Source organism: Chiloscyllium plagiosum, unplaced genomic scaffold (genome assembly GCF_037043375.1).
Source record: "Chiloscyllium plagiosum isolate Xiang-an unplaced genomic scaffold, Cpla_swu_hap1 HiC_scaffold_9, whole genome shotgun sequence".
NCBI classification, from domain to species: Eukaryota; Metazoa; Chordata; class Chondrichthyes; order Orectolobiformes; family Hemiscylliidae; genus Chiloscyllium; species Chiloscyllium plagiosum.
This window is the reverse complement of record NW_028270147.1, coordinates 13,165,836-13,193,724: the sequence shown is the minus strand read 5'-3', so window position 1 is coordinate 13,193,724 and position 27,889 is coordinate 13,165,836. Positions and strand designations below refer to the sequence as shown.

Sequence of the window (27,889 nt, the reverse complement as noted above, 5' to 3'; positions counted from 1 at the left end):
CGCTAGGTTTGCAGATGACCCAAAGATAGGTGGAGGAATGGGTAGTGTTGAGGAAGCAGGGGCTGCAGACAGACTTGGGTTGTCTAGGAGAGTGGGCAAAGAGGTGGCAAAGTGTGACGTTATACACTTTGGTAAAAGAATAGAGGCACAGACTATTTTCTAAATGGGAAAAGGCTTCAGAAATCTGAAGCATATAGGAACTTGGGAGTCTTAGTTCAGAATTCTGTTAAGGTTAACATGTAAATTCACTCAGTGGTTAGGAAGATGAAATGCAGTGTTAGCATTTGTTTTGTTGGGGGGGGGGCTAGAAAAGAATGGTAGAAACGTACTGCTGAGACTATATAAGGATCTGGTCAGATCGCATTTGGAATATCGTGAGCAGTTTTGAGACCCGTATCTAAGAAGGATGTACAGGGTTTGCAAGAATGATCCCAGAATGAAGGGCTTGTCATATGAGGGGAATGGTTGAGGACTCTGTGTTTATCTTTGATGGAGTTTAGAAGGACGAAGGTGGGGTCTGATTGAAACTTACAGAATACTGAGAGGCCTGGATAGAGTGGATGTGGAGAAGATGTTTCCACTGTTAAGAGAGACCAGGATCCGAGGGCACATCCTCAGAGTGAAGGGATGACCCTTTAGAACTGAGATGAGGAGGACGTTGTTCAGCCAGAAGGTGGTGAATCAGTGGAACTCATTGTCTGCAGAGGGTTGTGGAGGCCAAGTCATTGAATGTATTCAACCAGAGATGGTTGGGTTCTTCATTAGTAAGGGGATCCAGGGTTGCAGCCAGAAGGCAGGAGAATCAGGTTTGCAAAACCTATCAGCCAAGATTGAATGGTGGAACAGACTTGATGGGCAGAATGGTCTAATTCTGCTCCGATATCTTACTGTCTAAGATCTAAGGAGTACCATGGTGCTCTACCTCACATCCCTTGTCAGGATTTATAAGTTGGCTGGTGAAATATAATTGTGTTTGACACTCAGACAGCAGTAATGGGAATTTAACATGTAACTGTGTCTGTTCTGATTGAAGAGTCTCTTTTCATAAGCTGACCACACGAGTGCAACACTTAAACATTGCATCAGCACTTTCCCGCTTCAGCTTCTGTGTGAAATCAATAGAAGAGGAATTTCCTTCATGTACTCATCCAACCAAGTGATAATTATCACTGCTGGAGATCAGAATATCTGGTATTTTGTTTCTTGGTGTTGTGTAGTACATCTTGTAAGTGTTAAAAGTGCTTTATATAACAGTAATCTTGGAACCATTTGCCAACAGCATGCTTTGCTCTCTATTGGAAAAATATTTTAAAAAAGCAGGAGCCTACATTTATATAAATGATTTGGACGTGAACATCAGAGGTATAGTTGGTAAGTTTGCAGATGTTACCAAACTTAAAGGTGTAGTGGACAGCGAAGAAGGTTACCTCAGATTACAACAGGACCTTGACCAGATGGGCCAATGGGCTGAGGAGTGGCAGATGGAATTTAATACAGATAAATGCGAGGTGCTGCATTTTGGAAAAGCAAATCAGAGTAGGACTTACACACTTAATGGTAAGGTCCTGGGGAGTGTTGCTGAACAAAGAGACCTTGGTGTGCAGGTTCATAGTTCCTTGAAAATGGAGTCACAGGTAGATAGGATAGTGAAGAAGGCGTTTGGTATGCTTTCCTTTATTGGTCAGAGTACTGAGTACAGGAGTTGGAAGGCCATGTTATCGCTGTACAGAACATTGGTTAGGCCATTGTTGGAATATTGTATGCAATTCTGGTCTCCTTCCTATCGGAAAGATGCTGTGAAACTTGAAAGGGTTCAGAAAAGATTTACAGGGATGTTGCCAGGGTTGGAGGATCTGAGCTACAGGGAGAGGTTGAAGAGGCTGAAGAGGCTTTTTCCCTGGAGCGTTGGAACCTGAGGGGTGACCTTACAGAGGTTTAGAAAATCATGAGTGACATAGATAGGATAAATAGTCAAGGTCTTTTCCTTGGGGTTGGGGAGTCCAGGACTAAAGGGCATAGATTTAGGGTGAGAGGGAAAGATATATAAGGGACCTAAGGGGCAAACTTTTCACACAGAGGGTGGTGAATGTATGGAATAAGCTGCTAGGGAAAGTGGTGGAGGCTAGTACAATGCTGAAAAATGTGTTGCTGGAAAAGCGCAGCAGGTCAGGCAGCATGTAAGGAGCAGGAGAATTGATGTTTCCGGGATAAGGTTCCTGAAGAAGGGCTTATGCCCGAAACGTCGATTCTCCTGCTCCTTTGATGCTGCCTGACCTGCTGCGCTTTTCCAGCAACACATTTTTCAGCTCTGATCTCCAGCATCTGCAGAGCTCACTTTCTCCTAGAGGCTAGTACAATTACAGCATTTAAAAGGCATCTGGATGGGTATATGAATAGGAAGGGTTTGGAGGGATATGGGCCAGGTGCTGGCAGGTGCGACTAGATTGGGTTGGGATATCTGGTCGGCATGGACGGGTCAGACAGAAGGGTCTGTTTCCATGCTGTACATCTCTAAGAGTCTGTGGCTGTATTTATATAGCTCCTTTCCTCATGTTGTCTCAAAGCAACTTGCAATAAATAACATTGTTTTGAAGTGCAGTCAGTATTGAAGTATTGGAAATGCAGGAATCAATTTGCTTAAAGCAAGCTATGTCCTTTTGTCATATTGATTGAGAAATAAATATTAACCAGCACACAGGGAGGATTTCCCTGGTCTCTTTCCAAAAGCATTGTGGGATCTTTTGTGTCTCTAGTTTAACGTCTCATCTGAAAGACAGCACTCCTGGCTGTGCAACCTTCCCGCAGATCTGCTTGGGAGCGTCAGTTGAGAATTTGCACTTGAAGCTGCAATCATGAGAGGCATAGATGAGCTTTACCCAATGGTGAGGAAGTCTAAAACTAGAGTGCGTAGGTTTAAGGTGAGAGGGGAGAGATACAAAAGGGTCCAGAGGGGCAGTTTTCACCCACAGAGGGTGATGAGTGTCTGGAAGGGGCTGCTAGAGATAGTGGTGGAGACAAGTACAGTTTTGTCATTTAAGAAACATTTGGACAGGTACATGGATGTGATAGGTATGGAGGGATATGGACCAAACACAGGCAAATGGGACTAGATTAATTGTGAAAACTGGGCAGCATGGACAAGTCGGGCTGAAGGGCCTTTTTTCATGCTGTAAACCTCTATGACTCCAAGCTGTTGAATGGAATTTGAACCCAAGGCTGTTCCAGTTGTAGGAATGTAACTGCTGAGCCGTGGCTGTCACAAGACATGACAGATTGTGCTGTAAGTGTGTAGGACAAGTTAGCTGTGATTATCAGTTGTCCATGTTTACCTCCTGTTGGACAGGGTTGCAGTCAATATTATTCATGTACTGGGCAATTGTATTTTTATATATAAGTTTTAAATTATGAGGACAAACTGCATAAACTTTGCTTTAGGAAGTCGAGGTGTGTTCTAACTGAGATCTTCAAAATGACTGAACAATATGTTAAAGGAAAAGTCAACTATGGCTTTGCAAATCTAAATCTGTATCAGTCTCTCAGTTTAGTTACTGCTTTAACAAGATTCCAGCCTCGGGCAACTGTCTGTGTGGAGTTAGCACATTCTCACTGTCTCTGCGTGGATTTCCTCTGGGTGCTCTGGTTTCCTCCCACAATTCAAAGATGTGCAGCTTAGGTGGATTGGCTAAGCTAAATTGCCCATCGTGTTGAGGGATGTGTAAGTTAGGTGCATTAGTCAGAGTTAAATGTAGAGCAATAGGGTAGGGAAATGAGTCTGGGTGGGATACTCTTCCGAGGGTCAGTGTGGACTTGTTGGGACGGACAGTCTGTTTCCACACGAGGGATTCTTGGAAGAGGCTTTCAAAAGAGGTTACTGCTTTTCACAAGATGTGAAAAGATTTGTGTCTGAGTGTATTGTAATAATGGGTCAGCCTGGGTTCAACTGGTGCTATTCTCACCCCTGAGAGAGAAGATTGGGGTCAAAGCTCTGAGTGTATAAAGCAGGCTGAGGAAGCCGTGTGCTGTGGGAACTGTCATTTAAAGGTACCATGCCAGAACGGCATTCAAACTGCTTTGTTGGATGGAGATTAGCAAAATAGTAGGGGATCTCTCCCTTGCATTCTGGTCAATGCTCCTCAATGAATTTGACCCAAAATCATTTTTATCTTTTTCCTTTGCTCTGCTCAAAATTGAGCTGCAACTTTTCCTGCATCACTGCAACAACAACCCTTCGAGCGTCTTGCATTCAATATTGTGCTGAAAGACGCTATATAAATACAAATTCTTTCTGTCTTTCAGCCTGTACAAAGGATGCATTTGCGACAATGTAATTTCCCTCTCTGTGACCTCCATCCACAGGTTCGAGTTGTGCCAGCAGTCGGCAGAACCTGAGCCTCTCCCTGCAGTCAAAGGGATCACAATCGCTCAACACTTACGCATCTGTGGGACTCCTCAGCAAGTACTCTGGCTCAGTGCAGAGCCTGGCCTCAGTAAGTAGCTGATGAACAGTCACTCAAATCCTTGGATGAAGGAACTGAGAGCATTGTACTACGTTTTTGCAGGTGACACAAAGCTAGGTGGAGGGGCAGGTATTGTTGAAGAAGTGAGGAGGCTACAGAGAACTTGGACAGGGTAGGAGAATGGGCAAGCAAGTGGCAGATTGAATAGAGTCAGAAAGTGTGAGACACGTTGGCATGAAGAGTAAAGTGTAAACTGTTTTCTAAATGGGGAAAGACTTCGGAAATCTGAATCATAAAGGGTCTTGGGAGCCCTATTTCAGCACTCTTTTAAGATTAACATGTCGATCCAGTTGGCAATTAGAAAGGCAATTAGACCTATCACCTTCATCCCCACCCCCACTCACCTATTGTACTCTATGCTACTTTCTCCCCACCCCCACCCTCCTCTCATTTATCTCTCCACCCTCTGCCTGTATTCCTAATGAAGGGCTTTTGCTGCTCCCCGGATGCTGCCTGAACTGCTGTGCTTTTCCAGCACCACTCTAATCTAGAATTAGAAAGGCAAATGCAATGTTAACATTCAGTTTGAGAGGGCTAGAATACAAGTGCAGAGATGTCATGCTGAGCCTGTAAAAAGCTCCGGTCAGAACACATTTAGAATATTGTGAGCAGTTTTGGGCCCAATATCTAAGGAAGGATGTGCTGGCCTTGGAGGGGGTCAGAAGAAATTTACAGAATTATCGGAAATTACAGAAAACTGAAAGGCCTGGATAGGGTGGATGGAGAGAAAATGTTTCCATGAGTGGGAGAAACCAGGCTCTGAGCGCACAGCCTCAGAGTGAAAGGATGACCTTTTGAAAACTGAGACGAGGAGGAATTTCTTTCAGCCAGAGGGTGGTGAATGAAAGAACAAAGAAAAGGAACAGGCCCTTTGGCCCACCAAGACTGCGCCGACACATTGTCTTTCTAAACTAAAAACCTTTTTGCCTCTATGTGGTCTGTATCCCTCCCTTCTCTGCTTATCCATATATCTAGGAGGAAGTGAGGACTGCAGATGCTGGAAATCAGAGCTGAAAAATGTGTTGCTGGAAAAGCGCAGCAGGTCAGGCAGAATCAAAGGAGCAGGAGAATCGACGTTTCGGGCATAAGCCCTTCTTCAGGAAAGAAGGGCTTATGCCCGAAACGTCGATTCTCCTGCTTCTTTGATGCTGCCTGACCTGCTGCGCTTTTCCAGCAACACACATCCATATATCTGTCAAGATGCCCCCTAAATGTTGCTATTGTATTCACCACCTCCTATGGCTGCTCATCCCAGGCACGTACCACCCGCTGTCTAAAAAGTCTTGCCTTTCACATCCTTTAAACTTACTTTTACCTTAAATCTGTGTCTTCCGGTAATTGGCATTTCTACTCCTGGAACAGAAGTCTAACCTGGGGAATTCATTGCTGCAGAAGGATGTGAAGACCTAGTCATTAAGTGTTTTTGAGACAGTGATAGGTAGGTTCTTGATTGTCATGGGGATCAAAGGTTACAGGGAGAAGGCAAGAGATTGAGGCTGAGGAACATGTCAGCCAGGATTGAACAGGCATGATGGGCTGAGTAGCGTAATTCTGTTTCAATATCTTATGGTGTCATGGAGGTTTGTTCAAGCCAACAGTGAAAGCTGAGGTGCATTTTTCACTTTGGAACCTCCAAGTCAAACCCATGACTCTCTAAAAAACATTTCTCATTTCCACTTCAGTTCAGATCAACCTTATGAATATATCATTATAATGGAGATAACATTCAGAGCTGAAAATAAAGCAACTGTGAGAGACGAGAGAGAATAATATAGGAATAAGGAGTTGCCCAGTTAAGACAGAGATGTGGAATGTCTTCTCTCAGAGAGTAGTGAATCCTTGGAATTCTTTACCTGTCAAGGCTGGAGAATTAAGTGATGCTGAGATGAAAAAAAATTTTTAAACAGTAAGGGAACCATGGGTAGTCGAGAAAAGGTAGGAAAATATAGCTAATGATTATCAGATCAACTGTGATCTCATTGAAGGACAGAGCAATGGGCTGAATGGCCTCCTTCTGCTCCTATGTCTTATGGTCTTGACTTCAAAAGAATTGAAACTGGTGATTTAGGTGAACCTTCCATTATCTATGTTTCCAACCTCTGACCTGCTCATAGGTCTACACACTTAATGCCTGGACATGTGGTATCCTTCGAGATGGTTATTGGGCAAGTCTGGAGGTCTGCAACAGAGAAGACTAAAAAGCAGTCAGTCTTATGAACAAATTAGTGAAGCCCTCCTCCTCATAATTTAATGCTAAATCCCCTCCCACAATTTTCATCAGCCCTCACCTCTCTCACACACACACGCACACCCACACACAAAATCTCTCTCTCACACACACGTACACGCACACAGTTGCGCGCTCACAGTCACACATACACACATACACGCTTCATCCATCAACAAAGTAAACAAGAAAAAATGAGTAATCACAGAATATTGGAGAAACTCAGCAGGTCAGACAAGAATTGTGGGGAAAGAGTTCAGTATGACTCCTTCAAAACTGTCAAAGTGCCGAAGTGAGTTGCTCCAGGGTGTTCCAGTGGTCCAGGTAGCAGTCAGTTTGAGGGAGGTTGATGGGGAATACCAGGCATGATTTCCTGGAAAAGGGGCAATTGAAAAGAAGGGTAAGTGTCACCACTTACAACATATCGAATCATACAACAGAGAAAAGGGCCCTGCGATCTGTTGAGTCTGTACTAATCAAGAATAAGAGCCTAACTATTCTAATCCCACTTTCCAGCAAATGGCCCATAGCCTTGCGTGCCTTTGCACTGCAAGTGCACATCTAAGTACATCTTCAATGTTATGAGGGTTTCTGCCTCTGCAACCCTTACAGGCAGGGAGTTCCAGATTCCTGCTACGTTCTGGATAAAAACAGTATGAGGGCAACTCATTTAAGCGTGTCAGTCTTTTAAATGATTGCATGGTCAGGAGATGTATTGTGTGTGGAAGCCTTTGGCCTGCAATAAACCATGCTGTTTATGTCAAATGTTGCCTTTAAGCCTCGTGATTGAGAGGCACAGTTGGCCCTCGTTTCACGAGAACCAATGTTCAAAAAGTCCAGAATTTTCAAAAAGAGAACTGTCCATTCCATTGCATTTTTCACATCCTGAGGGTAACATGGAACTATTTGTCTCAACGGATTGACATATTTTCTTGAAGCTTTTCATATTGTACTCATCAGGACAATTCGCAGATTTGGGAGTTTAATCTTGTCAGATGTGGGAGTTTAAAGAGAGTTTAAGGATTACTGCGGATTATATCTGCCATAAATGCTGTTGGATGCGAAGCTTATCAGATCGAGTGGATCGGTTAGAGAGACAGATAGAAGCAATGAAGAATTTGCAACAGCAACAGTATGTGATGGATGGCAGTTATAGGAAGGGGGGAAAGTCTCAGATACAGTCACATAGATGGGTTAACTCCAGGAAGGGTGAGAGAGGTCCGCACCTAGGGCAGGAGTCTTTTGTGGATATACCCATTTCAAACAGGTATGCTGTTTTGGAAAATGTAGGGGGTGATGGATTTTCAGGGGAACGTAGCATGAACAGCCAAGTTTCTGGTATTGAGACTGGCTCTAATGCAAAGAGGGGTACGTCGGCATCCAAGAGATCAATTGTGTTAGGGGATTCTGTAGTCAGAGGTACAGACAGACGTTTCTGTGGCCAGCAGAGAAAAAGCAGAATGGTGTGTTGTTTCCCTGGTGCCAGGATCAAGGATGTCTCGGAGAGGGTGGAGAATGTTCTCACGGAGGAGAGGGGCCAGCAGGAGGTCATTGTCCACATTGGAACCAACAACATAGGAAGGGAAAAGGTTGAGACTCTGAAGGGAGATTACAGGGAGTTAGGCAGAAATTTAAAAAGGAGGTCCTCAAGGGTAGTAATATCTGGATTACTCCCAGTGCTATGAGCTAGTGAGGGCAGGAATAGGAGGATAGAGCAGATGAATGCATGGCTGATGAGCTGGTGTATGGGAGAAGGATTCACATTTTTGGATCATTGGAATCTCTTTTGGGGTAGAAGTGACCTGTACAAGAAGGATGGATTGCACCTAAATTGGAAGGGGACTAATATACTGGTAGGGAAATTTGCTAGAACTGCATGGGGGGGGGTGGGACCCAGGGAGATAGTGAGGAAAGAGATTGATCTGAGACGGTTACAGCTGACAACAGAAGTGATTCAAGCAGGCAGGGATAAGGTAGGACGAGGTTTAGATGGAGAGGAATTTCTTAAGTGTGTACAAGACAATTTTCTGAATCAGTTTGTGGATGTACCTACTAGAGAAGATGCAAAACTTGACCTACTCTTGGGAAATAAGGCAGGGCAGGTGACTGAGGTGTCAGTGGGGGAGCACTCTGGGCCAGCGACCATAATTCTATTCGTTTTAAAATAGTGATGGAAAAGGATAGACCAGATCTAAAAGTGGAAGTTCTAAATTGGAAAAAGGCCAATTTTGAAGATTTTAGGCAAGAACTTTTAAAAGCTGATTGGAGGCAGATGTTTGCAGGTAAAGGGATGGCTGGGAAATGGGAAGCCTTCAGAAATTAGATAACAAGAATCCAGAGAAAGTATATTCCTGTCAGGGTGAAAGGGAAGGCTGGTAGGTATAGGGAATGCTTGATGACTAAAGAAATTGAGGTTTTGGTTAAGAAAAAGAAGGAAGCATATGTCAGGTACAGACAGGATAGATCGAGTGAATCCTTAGAAGAGCATAAAGAAAGTAGGAGTATACTGAAGATGGAAATCAGGAGGGCAAAAAGGGGACATGAGGTAGCTTTGGCAAATAGAATTAAGGAGAATCCAAAGGTTTTTTACAAGTATATTAAGGACAAAAGGGTAACTAGGGAGAGAATAGGGCCCCTCAAAGATCAGCAAGGCGGCCTTTGTGTGGAGCCACAGAAAATGGGGGAGATACTAAATGAATATTTTGCATCAGTATTTGCTGTGGAAAAGGATATGGAAGATATAGACTATAGATGGTGACATCTTGCAAATGTCCAGATTACGGAGGAGGAAGTGCTGGATGTCTTGAAACAGTTAAAAGTGGATAAATCCCCAGGACCTGATCAGGTGTACCCGAGAACTCTGTGGGAGGCTAGAGAAGTGATTGCTGGGCCTCTTGCTGAGATATTTGTATTATCGATAGTCACAGGTAAGGTGCTGGAAGACTGGAGGTTGGCAAACGTGGTGTTTAAGAAGGGCGGTAAAGACAAGCCAGGGAGCTATAGACCAGTGAGCCTGACCTCGGTGGTGGGCAAATTGTTGAAGGGAATCCTGAGGGACAGGATGCACATGTATTTGGAAAGGCAAGGACTGATTCGGGATAGTCAACATGGCTTTGTGCGTGGGAAATCGTGTCTCACAAACTTGATTGAGTTTTTTGAAGAAATAACAAAAAAGATTGATGAGGGCAGAGCAGTAGATGTGATCTATATGGACTTCAGTAAGGCGTTCGACAAGGTTCCCCATGGGAGACTGATTAGCAAGGTTAGATCTCATGGAATACAGGGAGAACTAGCCATTTGGATACAGAACTGTCTCAAAGGTAGAAGACAGAGGGTTTTGGTGGAGGGTTGTTTTTCAGACTGGAGGCCTGTGACCAGTGGAGTGCCACAAGGATCGGTGCTGGGCCCTCTACTTTTTGTCATTTACATAAATGATTTGGATGCGAACATAAGAGGTACAGTTAGTAAGTTTGCAGATGACACCAGAATTGGAGGTGTAGTGGACAGTGAAGAGGGTTACCTCAGATTACAACAGGATCTGGACCAGATGGGCCAATGGGCTGAGAAGTGGCAGATGGAGTTTAATTCAGATAAATGGAAGGTGCTGCATTTTGGGAAAGCAAATCTTAGCAGGACTTATACACTTAATGGTAAGGTCCTAGAGAGTGTTGCTGAACAAAGAAACTTTGGGGTGCAGGTTCACAGCTCCTTGAAAGTGGTGTAGCAGGTGGATAGGATAGTGAAGAAGGCATTTGGTATGCTTTCCTTTATTGGTCAGAGTATTGAGTACAGGAGTTGGGAGGTCATGTTGCGGCTGTACAGGACATTGGTTAGGCCACTGTTGAAATATTGCGTGCAATTCTGGTCTCCTTCCTATCAGAAAGGTGTTGTGAAACTTGAAAGGGTTCAGAAAAGATTTACAAGGATGTTGCCAGGGTTGGAAGATTTGAGCTATCAGAGGCTGAAGAGGCTGGGGCTGTTTTCCCTGGAGCATCGGAGGCTGAGGGGTGACCTTATAGAGGTTTACAAAATTATGAGGGCATGAATAAGGTAAAGAGACAAAGTCTTTTCCTGGGGTTGGGGAGTCCAGAATTGGAGGGCATAGGTTTAGGGTGAGAGGGGAAAAATATAAAAGAGACCGAAGGGGCAACTTTTTCACACAGAGGGTGGTACGTGTATGGAACGAGCTGCCAGAGGATGTGGTGGAGGCTGGTACAATTGCAACATTTAAGAGGCATCTGGATGGGTATATGAATAGGAAGGGTTTGGAGGGATATGGGCCGGGTGCTAGCAGGTGGGACTAGATTGGGTTGGGATATCCGGTCGGCATAGACGGGTTGGACCGAAGGGTCTGTTTCCATGCTGTACATCTCTATGACTCTATTACTCTAAGTGCCGATTTAGGGTGGCACGGTGACTCAGTAGTCACCACTGCTGCCTCACAGCGCGTGGACCCAGGTTCGATTGCAACCTCTGGAGTCTGGCGTTTGCATATTCTCCCCTTGTCTGCGTGGGTGTGCTCTGGTTTCCTCCCACAACCCAAAGATAGAGTCCTAAGGCATGGAGACAGGCCCTTTGGCCCAAACTGGTCCATGCTGACTGAAATGTCCAGGCTAGTTGGATTAGCCATGAGAAATGCAGAATTACAGGGAGTAAGATTAGGCGGGGAGAATTGTGTCTGGGTGGGATGTTCTTTGGAGAGTCGGTGTGACCCGATGGGCCAAATGGTCTGCTTCTGCACTGTGGAGATTCTAAGAATTTGCAAGAGTCCCAATTTGAAGGTGCATCAAACAGCAATGAGTAGAATGGCTTTTGGGGGCGTTTTCTTGCTAACTCGGAGAGGTAGTTTCTTGTTTTCGGTGCATACAGAGCTGGAAAGTGGTTTAACCCATTGTGTGCTTGTTTCTGTACCCAGGCTCGGAGTGCCAACTCCTCCCACAGCTGTGTGTGTGCTGCCACTAACCTGTGGGATAAGGTTGCTGAAGAAAGTGAAGTTAACCTGGTCAGTGTGCCAGTGACTACCCCTGAGAACCTGTACCTGATGGGTATGTGATGAGAGAACAAAGTGGAGAATTGTAACTGCTCTGAAAGGGAAGGCTAAGTGAGGTAAACAAAGGAAATAAAAGGCATAGGAGTTAGGAGCCATTTATTGAGTCAGCTAGTCAGCCAACTCCCACACTCGATGTGATTGTGGCTGTTAGTCTATCTCTGCCTCACTTTCCTACCTTATCCTGTAATTTCCCCAAGAGAGCAACAATCTGTCAGCACTGGTCTCAACTGTGTTTGGTAAAGGATCACCTACAGCCCTCTGGGCCTGAGAATTCCGAAAGGTTCATCACCCATTCGATGGAGGTGTGCCTCCTCATCTCAATCTGAAATGACTGCCCCCTTGTCCTGAGATTGTGTCCCAGATTTCCCATCTGGGGGGCACAGTTTCCCAGGATAGACAGTTTCATCCGTCGTCATTTCCGCCACCTCCAAACGGACCCCACCACCAGGGATATATTTCCCTCCCCTCCCCTATCAGCGTTCCGAAAAGACCACTCCCTCCGTGACTCCCTCGTCAGGTCCACACCCCCCACCAACCCAACCTCCACTCCCGGCACCTTCCCCTGCAACCGCAAGAAATGCAAAACTTGCGCCCACACCTCCCCCCTTACTTCCCTCCAAGGCCCCAAGGGATCCTTCCATATCCACTACAAATTCACCTGCACCTCCACACACATCATTTATTGCATCCGCTGCACCCGATGTGGCCTCCTCTATATTGAGGAGACAGGCCGCCTACTTGCGGAACATTTCAGAGAACACCTCTGGGACACCCGGATCAACCAACCTAACCACCCCGTGGCTCAATACTTCAACTCCCCCTCCCACTCCACCAAGGACATGCAGGTCCTTGGACTCCTCCATCGCCAGACCATAGCAACACGACGGCTGGAGGAAGAGCGTCTCATCTTTCGCCTAGGAACCTTCCAACCACAAGGGATGAACTCAGATTTCTCCAGTTTCCTCATTTTCCCTCCCCCCACCTTGTCTCAGTCCCAACCCTCGAACTCAGCACCACCTTCCTAACCTGCAATCTTCTTCCTGACCTCTCCGCCCCCACCCCCACTCCGGCCTATCACCCTCACCTTAACCTCCTTCCACCTATCGCATTTCCAACGCCCCTCCCCCAAGTCCCTCCTTCCTACCTTTTATCTTAGTCTGCTTGGTACACGTTTCTCATTCCTGAAGAAGGGCTCATGCCCGAAACGTCGATTCTCCTGCTCCTTGGATGCTGCCTGACCTGCTGCGCTTTTCCAGCAACACATTTTCAGCAGTATCAAACCCAGTCAAACATTTTCAATTCTATCACTCTTTTGTTCTTCTGCAGGGCCAATAGAGTCACAGAGATGTACAGCACGGAAACAGACCCTTCAGTCCAACTCGTCCATGCCGACCAGCTATCCAAAATTAATCTAGTCCCATTTGCCAGCATTTGTCCCATATCCCTGTAAACCCTTCCTATTCCTGTACCCATCCAGATGCCTTTTAAATGTTGTAACTATACCAGCCTCCACCACTTCCTCCGGCAGCTCATTCCATACACGCACCACCCTCTGTGTGAAAACGTTGCCCGTTTGGTCCTTTTTAAATCTTTCCCTTCTTACATTAAACCTATGCCCTCTTGTTTTGGATTCCCTCACCCCAGGGGAAAGACCTTGCCTATTTATCCTATCCATGCCCCTCATAATTTTGTAAACATCTATAAGGTTACCCCATAGCCTCCGACGCTCCAGGGAAAACAGCCCCAGCCAGTTCACCCTCTCCCTATAGCTCAAACCTTCCGACCCTGGCAACATCCTTGTGAATATTTTGTGAACCCTTTCAAGTTTCACAACGTCTTTCCCATAGGAGAGAGACCAGAATTGAACGCAGTATTACAAAAGTGGCCTAACGTACTGAGCTTCTCATCCCAGGTATCACCTGGCTAAGACTGCCAATGAGGAGGCACTCTACACAACATGCGGAATGTCCTCACAGCCAATGAAGTGCCCTCACAGTTGCACCCTAGGTCAGAGTCGGTTTGTGCACAGCAAGATCCCACCAATAAACAAGCAGACTGTTGCGAATGCAGGAAAACTGAAACAGACAGAGGGAAAGCTGGAGGAACTCAGCTGGTCTGGCACCATCCATAGAGAGAGAATCCGTTTCGAGGCCAGTGTGAGTCTTCAGAACACAGTCCAGCAACGTTCAGTTCTGAAAGAGAGTCATATTGGAACTCGAAACATGACCTCTGTTTCTTTCTCCACAGATGCTGCCAGAACCTGCTGACCTTCTAACAGCGGCAGCTTGCCAGCAACTGCAGTCATCTACTGTTAGTTTGAGGAATAGAAATAGTCTAGGAGACCAAGGAGATTATCTTCATGTCCCGCTTTGGGGTCTTTTACTGAGAGAGCAGTCATTTGTAATTTCAATGGATGTGTTCTCTCCTCGGTCGCTGTGGCTGTTTTAAAAATGTGAAGTCTCTCCACGATTTGTGCTGGTAACCAAGGTCTTGCTGTTCCCTCTGACTGTCACACCCGCCCCTCCCCCTCCCAATGCAGGGATGGAGCTGTTTGAGGAAGCTCTTCAGCGTTGGGAGCAGGCTTTGTCTTTCCGTAGCAGACAGGTGGAGGATGAGGCGAACTGCACCGCTGTCAAACTGGGGGCTGGAGACGCAATAGCAGAAGAAACAGTGGAGGTAAGGCCCAGCAAAGAGAGGACAACACCAAACATGAGCTGCAGCATTGTGCACTCCAGAGTTTCAGCATATGGAGGTTCAAATCCTGCCCTGGCAAATGGTGAAATTTGAATTCAATAAAAAGATCTGGAATTAAGAGTCTAGTAATGACCATGAATCCATTATCGATTATTGGGAAAAACCCACCTGGTTTCACTAATGTCCTTTAGGAAGGAAAACTGTCATCCTCACCTAGTCTGGCCTACATGTGACTTCAGACCCATAGCAATATGATTGACTCTTAACTGCCTCTGGGCAATAAATGCTGGCCTGTCCAGAGATGCCCACATCCCCTGAGTGAATAAACAAAGCAGTATTTTTCAGTTACTCTTGAAATGCAGCAAAGTAATCGGGCACAGCAAGCTCCCACAAACAGAAGCGATTCACTAGAATAGTTCCAGCTATGAGAACCTTCAGCAACGAGGACAGATTGAAGAATTTCTGACTGATCTCCTTAGAGAGAAGGCTGAAAGGGATTCGATACAACTTTCCAAAACCATGGACAGGCTGGACAGAGTGGATTGGGTGAAGCTGTTCCGCTTCTAAAAGAACGGCGAAGCTGAGGGCGCAGCTTTAGAGATGTGCAAATGAAGCAAAGGCGATGTGAGACGAATCTTTTTCATAGAGTGAGTAGTTAGGGTGTGGAATGCATTGCCTGGAAATGTGGTGGTGGAGGCAGATTCGATTGAGGCATTCAAGAGGAGCATTGAATGTCTTTAAGACTATAAGACATAGGAGAGGAAATTAGGCCATTCAGCCCATCATGTCTGCTCTGCCATTCAATCATGGCTGATACGTTTCTCAACACCATTCTCCCACCTTCTCCTTGTAACCCTTGATCCCCTTGATAATTAAAAACCTATCTATCGCCATCTTAAATACACTCAATGAGTTAGCCTCCATTGCCTTCTGTGGCAGTGAGTTCCATAGATTCACCACTCTCTGGCTGAAGAATGTTCTCCTTATCACCTTTCTAAAAGGCCTTCCCGTTACTCTAAGGTTGTGCCCTCTCAATGGAAACATCTTCCCAACATCCACTGTGTCCAGACCATCCAGTATTCTGTAAGTTTCAATTAGATTCCCCCTCAGCCTTCTAATCTCCATTGAGTATTGACTGAGGAAAGTACATTGAGGATAGTAATGGTGTGCAAGGATATGGGGATAAAGGCAGGAGATTGGCACTTAGGTAATAAAGCTGGACTAGACAATAGAGACAGTGCAGACATGATGGGCTGATTGGTCTCCTTCTGTGTCATAACAAGTCTACGATTCTGTGAAGCAAGAATGTGATAATGACAAGATAATCTGTATTTTTGTGATTTTCATTATGGGATCACTATTGTGTGGGAACCTGGGGAGAGTTGTCTTGCTCTTGGGATCTTTACAATCCATTCGATTTAACATCTTTTCTGAAAGATGGCAACCTTTGACAGTGTAGCACTCTCTCAGTACTGCAGTGGAGAGGCAACCTAGATTTGGTGCTCAGGTTTCTAGAATGGTATATTTAAGTAGAGTTATCAAGTCATAGTGTCATATAGCATGACCCTTCAGTCCAACACATACAGGCTGACCAGATATCCTGAATTAATCTAGTCCCATTTGCCAGCATTTGGCCCATATCCCTGTAAACCCTTCCTATTCATATACCCATCCAGATGCCTTTTAGATGTAATTCTACCAGCCTCCACCATTTCCTCTGGCAGCTCATTCCAAACACGCACCACCCTCTGCATGGAAAAATTGCCCCTCAGGTCCCTTTTATATCTTTTTCCCTTCTCACCTTGAACCTATTACCTCTAATTTTGGACTCCCATACCCTGGGATCTAAAATCTGACATCTGAACTCAGTGGTGGGAGTGCTATTAACTGAGAGATGGTGGACACTGGCGTTAGATTTGCTTTAGACAGGTTGACATGCATTGGAGTGTGATCTGGATTAAATACTCAAGCCTCTGAGTCGCACGTGAACCGTGTGATCCGTAACCTTCAATCAAAGACAAGCGTGTTATCAACTGAGCTAAAGCATGCATTGTTGAAAGTGGAAGCTAATGACAAATTGTAGCATAGGATTCTTAAGGGGCTTGTCAGGGTAAATGTTGAGAGGATGTTTCCCTCATGGGAGTGTTGAGGGCCAGAGGGAATAGTCTCAGAATAAAGGGGCACCGATTTAAGACTGAGATGAGGAGGAATTTCTTCTCTTTGAAGGTTTGCAGTCTTTGGACTCCTCCCCAAAGAGAGCTGTGGGGGCAGAGTCCTTGTGTATATTTAAGGCTGAGATAGATAGATAGATTCTTGATCAGGAGGGGAATCAAGGGTTATGGGGAAAAGGCAGAAAAGTGGATGTGAGGAATGTTGGATCCTGTTGAATGGTGGAGCATGCTTGAGGGGGTAAATGACCTCCTCCTGTTCCTATTTCTTGTGGTTTTATGGTCTTAAATAGACTCTTTCTCAATCATGAACTTATGCAGTTCTACAGGAGTGTGTTTTCAAACATCCTTTGGATTACCTTAGATCAGAAACTGAACTGAACAAGTCATATAAATACTGTGGCGAAACAAAAACAGGTCAAAGGCTAGGATTGCAGCAGTGAATACCTTACCTCTGGCTCCCCAGACTCTGTCTGCCATCTACAAGGCACAAGTCAGGAGTGTAATGGGATGCTCCCCATTTGCCTGGATGGTTGCAGCTCCAACAACACTCAAGAAGCTCGACACCATCCAGAACAAAGCAGGCCACTAGATTGACGCCATATTCATCACTGTAAACATTCATGCTCACCACTACATCTATGAAATGCACAGTAGTCACTCACCAAATTTTCTTCAGTAGCACCTTCCAAACCTATTACTTTAACTAGAAGGACAAGAACAGCAGATGCATACAAATGCTACAACATCCAAGTTCCCCCTCCAAGTTAAATTTATCTGACCTGGAACTTGTCGCTTCATCATTGTTGCTGGGTCAAAATCCTCGAACTCTCTTCTGAGGTGTACCAGCACCGCGTGGACTGTAGTATTTAAGAAGACAGCTCACCACCACCTTACCTGGGGCTATTAGGGATGAGCAATAAATGCTGACTTACCAAGTGACATTCACATCCCATGAACTAATACATTTTAACACAATATCTCATGTTTGCACTTTCCATAAATAATTGAGCATAGGACTTCAATGTTAGCATATTTACTTCTGACTTGAAGCTGTATGGAGAGTTAATGGATTTTAATGTGGATAAATGAAAGGCAGTGCTTGTCTGGAACAGGAAGAATGAGATATATACAGAATGCATGGAACCCATTAGCAATGGTAGGAGAGAGCACTCAGATACAATTACCGGTTCTTCTTTGAATCAGTTGTCAATTTGGCTGATCAGGGCTTATATTTACATATCAGAATAAATAATGTTAACTCTGAACGAAGATTATATCTCAACTATGCATTACATTCACCTCTCAAGGGCCATGGACTTATGGAAGAGGAGCAAGGGGCACTTTCATAAAGGATAAAGAAAAGTCTTTGCATTTGTAGAGCACTTGGCACAGTGGCTTTGGAGCAGCACAGTGGCTCAGTGGTTAGCACTGCTCCCTCACAGCGCCAGGCATTCAGGTTCGATTCCAGCCTCAGGCAACTGTCTGTGTGGAGTTTGCACATTCTCCCTATGTCTGCGTGGGTCTCCTCTGGGTGCTCCGATTTCCTCCCAGAGAGCAAAGATGTGTAGGTTAGGTGAACTGGCCATGCTGAATTGCCCATAGTGTTCATGAATATATAAGTTAGGTGCATGAGACAGGGGAAATGTAAACTAATAGGATATGGGAATGGGTCTGGGTGGGATACTCTTTGGAGGGTCGCTGTGGACTTGTTGGACCAATTGGCATGTTTCCACACTGTAGGAATTCTTTGATTCACTTCTTGTGATCTTCTGTCATCTCCATTGCTTTAGAGCCAATTAAATACTTCTAAAATGTTATGAACGTTATAATGCACGAGATAAGGGTAATAGTGTTGGCCTCGTAATCTAGAATGCCCGAACCTCCTGCTAATTTTAAGAGACATGGGTTGAAATCCCAGCAGGGCAGATGGTGAAATGTGTATTTTATAAAAATCTGAATTAAAAGCTTATCTATTGGTAACTATGTGACCACTACCAATAGCTGTAAAAACCTGTCTGCTCCACTACTGTCCTTCAGGGGAGAAAATGTGACATCCCTACCTGGACTGGCCTATATGTGACTCCAGGCCCATCCACAGTAATGCATTTGACTCTGAACTGGTGAGAAAGTCGATCGTTTTGCTTCAGATGGTTACATCTGATTAAACTGAATCTAAAGCAATCATGCACCACATCTCAGGAAGAGTTTAACTGCACTTGGAAGAGATGTGACTAACTGGTGCAAGATGGACTAAAGACGTTGGATTGTATAGAATGTGGATTAGCTAATTGGATGTTTAAGATGATAAAGGATTGATGGAGTAGAAATTATTTCCTTGTTGAAGGGAGTTCATAACAATGAGTCATAAGTTTAAAATTACAGCTGGTCTATTTGCAGTGATGTTGGAAAATGCTTCCGTGGTTTTATCTCCTGATTTGAATGAACAAATATTAAACAGGACACTGGGGAGAACTCCATTGCTGTTCTTCAGAGTAGTGCTGTGGGATCTCCTGTGTCCTTCCAACTTCCAACAGTTCAGGGTTTCTGCAACACTGTCAGCTTGGACTATGAGTTCAAGATTCTGGAGTGGGCATTGAATCCTCAACTGAGCGACGGTAAATTATCTGACTAACATTCAGGAGGCCTGTACTAACTGATGTTCCCCATCTCTTTTTGCCTCCAATAGGACATAATTAGTGCAGAATTCATACACAAATTGGAGTCTTTACTCCAGCGGGCTTATCGTCTGCAGGAGGAGTTTGAAGCCACTCTGGGTACACCTGACCCAATTTCTCTTGTGAACGATATCGGTGAGTCTGTGCTTGTGTCATTTATTTGCGTGGTCGGTTGCTTGTCTGTGTAACTCAGAGTACTAAAGCCCTATCCCAATACATTTCTGACGAGTCTCACATCTCCAATCCACTAAATTAACCCAAAGCAGCACATGTTGATCTTAAAATGTTCATTCCTTGTTTTCAAATGTTTCCATGTCTCCACTGCCCTCAGGATCTCTTTAGTCTCCTTTAATCCTTTAACTGTCCAGGAATTCTGCTGTCCCCCAACTCTGGCCTCTTGTTCATCCCTAACAATCCTTCAATTCTCCATAATGTTCCATCGCTCCACTGTAAGTGGTCAGTTTGTACTGTGGGAGGAAACCGGAGCACTTGGAGGAAACCCGCACAGACACAGGAAGAATGTGCAAACTCCACTGTTTTTGTCCTCAAGTTTTGGAATTCCTTCCCTAATACTCTCGGCCTCCCTGCCTACCACACACTCCCTTGTGCTTCAAGTCACTCCAACGTTTTGACCAAGCTTTTGATCAGTTGTCCTTACATGGTTCGGTAGCAAACTGATCATACTCCTGTGAGGTGCTTTGATGTGTTTCACTGCATCCAAGCTGCTACATAAATCTATGTTGTTTTTGATACTGTAGACAGCACGTTGTGAAAACATGTTCAAAACTTTAACCCTGTGACCTGTCTAAGAGGTAAGGTCTAATCTTTCTCACTGGGCTTCTCCCCCTTAGGATAATCAGCAATGCCAATTGATTACCTTTCTCCATCTCCTCTGGTCAGGTGCCATTCCTTTTCCAATCCAACTATGTTTGAATATCTTGTAGTGATTGTAATGAGGTTAACCAGGTGGACCTCATAGAATATGAGTTCCCTGATTGGGGCTGTTAACCTAGTTCAATCAGGGAGCCCTGGCTGACAGATATAAACAGAAGTATCAGAGGTTCTGTTCACTCTGAGACCTGGCTCTGGGGGAGCTGGACCAGTGTCAAGTACAATAAAAGGTGACTTGGTGACAGGATACCAGCCTTGCTGGAGATGTTTCATCTCTCCCCACTGTTTTTTCCACCTTTCTTTCACCTTTCCTCCACCTTTCCTCTTCTCCTTCCTCCTGGCTGTCTCACCTCCATCACTCACCTTACCACATTTCCTCATTGTGGCATATGCAACAGCAACATCATTTACCACCTCCTGGTTTATTGGAAATTGAGTGCACCTGCTCACTCCTTCCCGTTATCCAGGGCTGGTGAGAGACCAGCTTTTTGCCTTGTCCTTCCACCTCTTTCAAAGGTAATGGTTCAGACTGGAGTACAGTCCCTCTCTTACCCCACACTTATTGTCAGCCTTTAGTGCTGTACTGAAGATGTGCTGCACTGTCCGTATATAACATAGAACATTGAACTATACAAGACAGGAATGGGCCCTTTGGCCCACAGTGTTGTGCCGAGCATGAGGTCGAATTAAATTAATCCCTTCTGCCTGCCTATGGTCCATATCCTTCCATTCCTTGCTTATTTGTCTGCTTATCTAAAAGTCCCTTGAAGCCCACCCCCCCCCCCCCCATTGTATCTTACTCCACCACCACCTTGGCAGCACGTTCCAGACTCCTACCACTCTCTAGGTAAAAAAAACTTTACCCCTCACATCTCCTTTGAACCTTTCCCCCTCTCTCCTGAAATGCATGCCCCCGAGTATTAGACATTTCAACTCTGGAAAAAAGATTCCGACTGTCAACCCGATCAATGCATCCCATAATTTTATAGACTTGCATCAAGTCTCCCCTCAGCTTCCGCCACTCCAGAGAAAGTAACCTGAATTCTTCTAGCTCTCCAATCCAAGTGGCATCCTGGTAAATCTCTTCTGCACCCTCTCCAAAGCCTCCACGGTGCTGTCTTTCTGGTGAGATACTAAACCGAGCGCCTGTTTAACTTAGAATTCTGGTTTATTCCTTAACTAACACCAGCAAAAAGAGATGAAGGCAAAGTCTGCAAGGGCTGTGAATCAAGGTTAACAGAAAATGTTGGTCTTCCATTAGAGATCAGAAAGTGCCTGTGCAGCGAGGAAAGGAAAGTGTATGATTTGTTGACAACCTTTCATTAAGTCAGAAGACATGGTCATTTATTCGTAGCTTTGTGTGGGATCTTGCTGTGTGCAAATTGGCTGTCCGGGGAGCAGAGGCAGACCATGCAGCTACTTCAGCCGCTCACTTGGATTGTGGCTGATTTGTCCCAGGTAAGTCCCATTTACCTGTGCCTGCCCCATGTCCCTCAATAGGGGAGGTGATGGCCTAGTGGTGTTAGCGCTGGTCTACTAATCCTGAGACCTAAGTAAAGTTCTGGGGACCTGGGTTTGAATCCCACCATGGCAGATAGTCAGATTTGAATTCAATAAAAGCCTAGAATTGAGAGTCTAATGATGAATGTGAATCACTGGTGTGGAAAAACCCATTTGGCACATGAACGCCCTTCAGGGAAGGAAACTACCATGCCTAACTGGTCTGGCCTACATGTGACTCCAATGTGGTTGACTCTTAATTGCCTTCCTAGCAAATAGGGATGGGCAATAAATGGACAGGACAAGCAGCAATATCCGCATGCTGCAAATGAATAATATAAAAGTCTCGTTCTCAGTTTTGAGGTTTTTTATTTGCTCCCAGCCTCCATTGTTTGTTGCAGGAGAGAGTCTCAGATTTTCAACAGTACCCAAGAGTCAAAAGTATTCACCAAGAGCATGTCCTTGAGGTCACAGAAGGTGCTACGTGAATGCATGTCTTACTGTCCTTGCCATATACTTTTCAGTTTATTAAGAGCAAAGGCAGCTACAGCTCACTAGGGGGCAGCAGTTCCACCAGTTGTGGCTGAGTATCCAGGGGAATGGATTGGGGGTGGGGAGAGAAGGAGGATTCAGGGGGTGAGGGTGGGATGGTGACAGAGCCAAATTTAGCTGTTGGCTGCCTGTTTGGCATTCCTCCCTGTCACCTGCTGTTTGAGTTCGGCTGGCCCTGTTGAAGGTTGTGAACCCATTTGTCCTGCTGTGCAAGGGCCCGGACTCTGACTCAGGTTTATTGCTGGCGAGCTGTGATGAGAAGTCCAGCTGCTGTCTTGTCAGCTTCCCCTCGCCTCTTTCCCAGTCCTCTTCCCTTTCCCCAGCCCAGCGGAACCTGTAACTGAGCACCAATAGAAAGAAAGAGAAACTTGCATTTGTGTAGCACCTTCATGCCCTTCCAGGATGCCGTAAGATGCTTTATGGCCAAACTTTTTGGAGTGCAGTTACTTTGTCAAAAATGCCATGGCCAGTTTGTGTCCTGAAAGATTCCAGGATCATAATCACATCTCAATATTGCTCTAGGTCATGGGGAGAAGTTTTCTGCACTTTGAGTTAGCACTGTGGGATCATTTATGTCCCCGAGAGCATCAGGTTACAGGCTGGAATCTGTATTTGATAATATTTTTCAAACGGATCTCCAAAAACCTGAATTAAACCATCGGCAATGCAGCATGACTGATGTGTAAACTGGGAAGCAAAGCTGGTCTCATCCAGAGTCTTGCCAATTGACCCAGATGCCTCTCCCCACCACTCCGGCATACCCATGACCTAACTACCTCCGTTCAAACATCCCCAGTTGCAACCTACCCTGCTAACCCATGCTCCATGATCCAAACGGAATCACCCTGACCCACTCTACTCCCTTAGTCATTCCAACCCCTGTCCACGACTCACTGACTATGATAGGAGAAAGTGAGGACTGCAGATGCTGGAGATCAGAGCTGAAAATGTGTTGCTGGAAAAGCGCAGCAAGTCAGGCAGCATCCAAGGAACAGGAGAATCGATGTTTCGGGCATTAGCCCTTCTTCAGGAATCTGATTCCTGAAGAAGGGCTAATGCCCGAAACATCGATTCTCCTGTTCCTTGGATGCTGCCTGACCTGCTGCGCTTTTCCAGCAACACATTTTCAGCTCGTCACTGACTACCCAACAACTTAATGCCGCAACCAGTCAAGAATTCTACCTTCTCACCCATCCAACTCCTAGTTTATTCACTAAGAACCCTACCCAAACCCTCACCTAGGAACCTATCTGCTCATACACTTGGGCTATCCAACCCTCCACTCCACCCACTTCACCCTTCATCCATTCAACTACCATCCACCACCCTCTTTCACCACTTGGTACCTTAATGCCTCACCTACCTGGACTGTACCCTTTCGGCTACCTAATGACATGATGGCTGGGTCAGCATTTATTGCCGGCTCCCCAGTTGCCCTTTGAGAATGTGGTGGTGAGCTGCCTTCTTGAACCATTGCAGTCCACGTGGTATAAGTTGACCCATGATGCCCTTAAGGAGGGATTTCCAGGATTTTGATCCAGGAACAGCGATATATTTCCATGTCAGGATGGTGAGTGGCTTGGAGGGGAACCTGCAAGTGGTGGTGTTCCCGTGTACCTGCTGCCCTTGTCCTTCTCGATGGAAGTGGTTGTGGGTTTTGAAGGTGTTGTGAATTTCTGAAGTAGATGGTACGCATTGCTGCTACTCAACGTCAGTGGTGCACGGAGTGGATGCTTGTGGATGTGGAGTCAATCAAGTGGACTGCTTTGTCCTGGATGGTGTCAAGTTTCTTGTGTGGGGGACGTATTCCATCACACTCCTGACTTGTGCCTTGTAGATGGTAGGAGAAAGTGAGGACTGCAGATGCTGAAGATCAGAGCTGAAAATGTGTTGCTGGAAAAGCGCAGCAGGTCAGGCAGCATCCAAGGAGCAGGAGAATCGACGTTTCGGGCATGAGCCCTTCTCCTGAAGAAGGGCTCATGCCCGAAACGTTGATTCTCCTGCTCCTTGGATGCTGCCTTGTAGATGGTGGACAGGCTTTGGGAGTCAGGCAGTGAGTTACTCACAGCAATATTCCTCACCTCTGACCTACCTCTGCAGCCTCTGTTTATGTATGATGAGTCCAGTTCAGTGTCTGGTCAATGGTAACCCCCCCCGCCAGGATATTGATAGTGGAAACTAAATGGAAGATCCCTGTTTTGAAACTCTCTAGTTCTAGATTCCCCTAACAAAAGGAAACAGCTTCTCAGGATCACCCACCCTGCCAAGGCCCCTCAGAATTGTTAAACGTTTCAATAGAATTGCCTCTCATTCTTTTGAACTCCAATGAATTTGGGCCCAACCTGCTCAACCTTGCCTCCAAAGACATCTCCGTCATTCCAAGGAATGGCCAAGTTAAGTTATCTGAACTGCTCCAGTACAAGGATGTCCCTCCCTCTGTTAAGTGACCAAAATTTCATGCAGGATCTAAGATGTGGTTGAAGTAGCAAGTCTTTTTTAATTGTCTTCTTTATCCATGTCTAATAAAGACCAACATTTGGTTAGCCTCCTTGATTACTTTCTGTGTCTGTATACTGACTTTTTGTGTGACTCATGTAAGATGTGGACATTGCAAACTGGCGTATGATTTTTGAACCAATGTAATACCGGAAAAATGGCAGCCAATTTGCACACAGTCCCTCAAATGGGTCAATGTCCACATGATTTATTTGGGTGATGTGCAGGTGTTGGTTGAGGGATAAATATTAGCCAGGGCTCCATGGAACGTTCAAATGCTCTGCTTTGATTTGCGCCAGATTCTTTCACACGTATCAAAGAGACCTCAGATTACTGTCTCTTTCTGTAAGGCTCTCCTGTTAAGATTCACCGATGGTTTATCCTATATCACTGATAACTGAATAGGCCCTCAGATTCCATGTAGAAAGCAGATTGGCCTTTTGTGACAGGGTTGGGTACCACAGGCAAGTCCTGCATCATCACACTTGGCAACATTAGTTTGATAAGTTTCCGATGTAAGTTTGATTTTTTTTGTTACAGTATGCTATCAGGGTCTGTTTAAAGCATTATTATTTATTTAAAAGAATAGTAAAGAGTACTGGTGGCAACACTATACCCCCACCAGAAATCACCAGACCTGACATCCAGAGTCCAGACTTAATTTGATTTATTATTGTTGCATGTACCTAAGTACAGTGAAAAGTTTTGTTTTGCCTGCAGTACAGACAGATCATAACATACAAAGACAGAAGGATCAGAGGGTGATCGAGCAGAGCAAGGAATACAGCTGCAAAGGTGCACAAAAAGCAGATCAACATTAAATTTGCAATTTGAGAGGTCCATTCAGAAATCTAATAACAGCGGGGAAGAAGCTGTTCTTGAACCTGTTGCTACATGTGTTTAAGCTTTTATATCTTCTGCCTGATGGATGGGATTACAACCAGTGTGGGAAGAGTCTTTGATGATGGTTGTCTTTCTGAGGCATCAAGCGGTGTAAATGGAGTCAATGATTGGTGAAGACCAAAATCATGTCAACATTTCATATTCAAATAGTTATTTGGTAATATCGAACTTGAGTATTGCTTTACAACTACACATATAGCAAACGTTTTTCATTTTGCTCACATCAGGATACAAGAATACAAATTCAAGGAGAAAATCAGCTGTATAAAGTTCAGGATGACAGTCCATTTTAATCACCTTTTTTTCTTGTGAGTAATTCCTTCCATGCTGTTCTGATAGGGCAGCAGTACTTCCTTCAAACTTTGACCCAAAGAGTAATATCTTTTATGCTGTTGCCCCTCCCCCACTTAAATTTACATTCTTTTGAAGCGTCCAAATGGTGCAAGATGAAAACCTTCAACAAAATGTATTTATTAAGCAATATTCAGATTCACTTAAAGGGCTATTGTGGCACAGTGGTAGTGCCCTCAACTTTGGACCTGAAATCAAGGTTCACGTTCCTCCTGCCCCAAAGGTATGTCTGATTAAAAATAATTTTCTTTTCAATATTTGATGAGAAAGGTGGATGAATCATAGCCAGTAAATATAATTTTGAATCAGTACTGAACCCTGTCAGGATAATATGGAAGGGACTACTCAAGGAAGAGATGATTAAAGAAAGAGCTAACATTTATCTAGCCTCTTTTACAACCTCTGGGCAACTCAAAGCACTTAACAATCATTGAAGTACTGTTGAAGTGTAGACGCTGTTACAATGTAGGAAATATAGTAAGCAATATGTACACAGCAAGCAGCCACGAGCAGAAATTCCATATCCGTGATTTTGGTCAAGGGGTATGAAACCAGCGGGATTTAAAAGCTGAAGATTTCATAGAATCATAGAAACTGCAGTATGGAATCAGGCCATTTGACCCATCGCGTCCACACCACCCCTCCGAAGAGCAGCCCACCCACACCCACCCCATCCTTGTAACCCAGAATTTCCTATGGCTATTCCACCCACTCTGCACATCCCTGAACATTTGAGCAATTTAGCGTGGCCAATCCACCTAACCTGCACATCTTCGGACTGTGGGAGGAAACTGGAGCAAACCCACGCAGGCACAGAAAGAATTTGCAAGCGCCACATAGACAGTCGCCCAGAAGTAGGATTGAACCCGGGTTCCTGGTGCTGTGAGGTAACAGTGCTAAGCACTGAACGACCATTCCACCCTTTCAGGAGGGCACAGTGATGGAGGCCAGGCAGAAATTCTGTCATGTGGAGAGACTCTCACCAAGCAAGAGGTCAGAGGTCACACGACACCAGGTTATTGTCCAACAGGTTTATTTGAAACCACAAGCATTGCTTCGCCTGACGAAGGGGCTACACTCCGAAAGCCTATGATTTAAATAAACCTGTTGGACTATAACCTGGTGTCATGTGACTTCTGACCTTGTCCACCCCAGTCCAACACCGGCACCTCCACAGGAAGAAGTCAGTAATAAAAGACACAGATTGATTCCGTCAAACACTCGTTGCTTTGCTGAGAGAGGGGTGAAGATGCTGTTATAAAAGGCAACATAGCTCATTGCAAGAAAGTTCCAGAAAATTCTGGCGTCAGGAAGAGAGGTGCATCAATGAAGGTCAAGATGACTTCCTGAAGGAAATATTTTCACCACAACTGTCTCTGAATATGGGTAGATAACACTGGATTCATTAGCCGCCACACTCTGCTTGATAGCAAGGCAGAGAGGGGGGGGGTGGGGTGTACAGGAGCTGATGAGCACGGAGACTGGTTTGGCATTCGGCCTGGTGCTTTTCTATAAAGGGAAAGTTATTCTTTTCAAAAACAGGCAGCAGCAGTGGCTGATAGAGACTGTTGAAAGTTGTCAAGTGGTGTGAAGGGAAACAGAGACGCTTGGTAACCAGAGCTGGGTGCCCAGCAGAGGGACTTTGAGAAGTGGATCTCTGGACAGTTATGAGTGAACTGAGGGTAATGCTTCCTTTTGCTATTAATGCATAGGAACAGCATCTCGGTGAATCCTGGCTTAAGGGTGGATAAAAAAATTCGGAGTTTTTTTTTGAAAACGCGCTGGAAATAATTTTCTCTTTTTGTTGTGGGGTGGGGAGAGGGGAGTAGGGAAAGTGGGAATAGAGTGACCCCGCCTCCACT

General features: G+C 45.1%; 1 protein-coding gene across 1 annotated transcript in view; it reads left to right on the top strand.

Annotated features, from left to right (window-relative positions):
• miga1 (mitoguardin 1) overlaps positions 1-27,889 on the top strand; it is a 118,280-nt gene that overhangs the window by 20,364 nt on the left and 70,027 nt on the right. The window contains exons 4-7 of the mRNA XM_087990411.1: positions 4,357-4,487; positions 11,660-11,789; positions 14,334-14,470; positions 19,346-19,469. Of these exons, the coding sequence (XP_087846537.1) occupies positions 4,357-4,487; positions 11,660-11,789; positions 14,334-14,470; positions 19,346-19,469 (522 nt within the window). The remainder of the gene's footprint in view (positions 1-4,356; positions 4,488-11,659; positions 11,790-14,333; positions 14,471-19,345; positions 19,470-27,889) is intronic.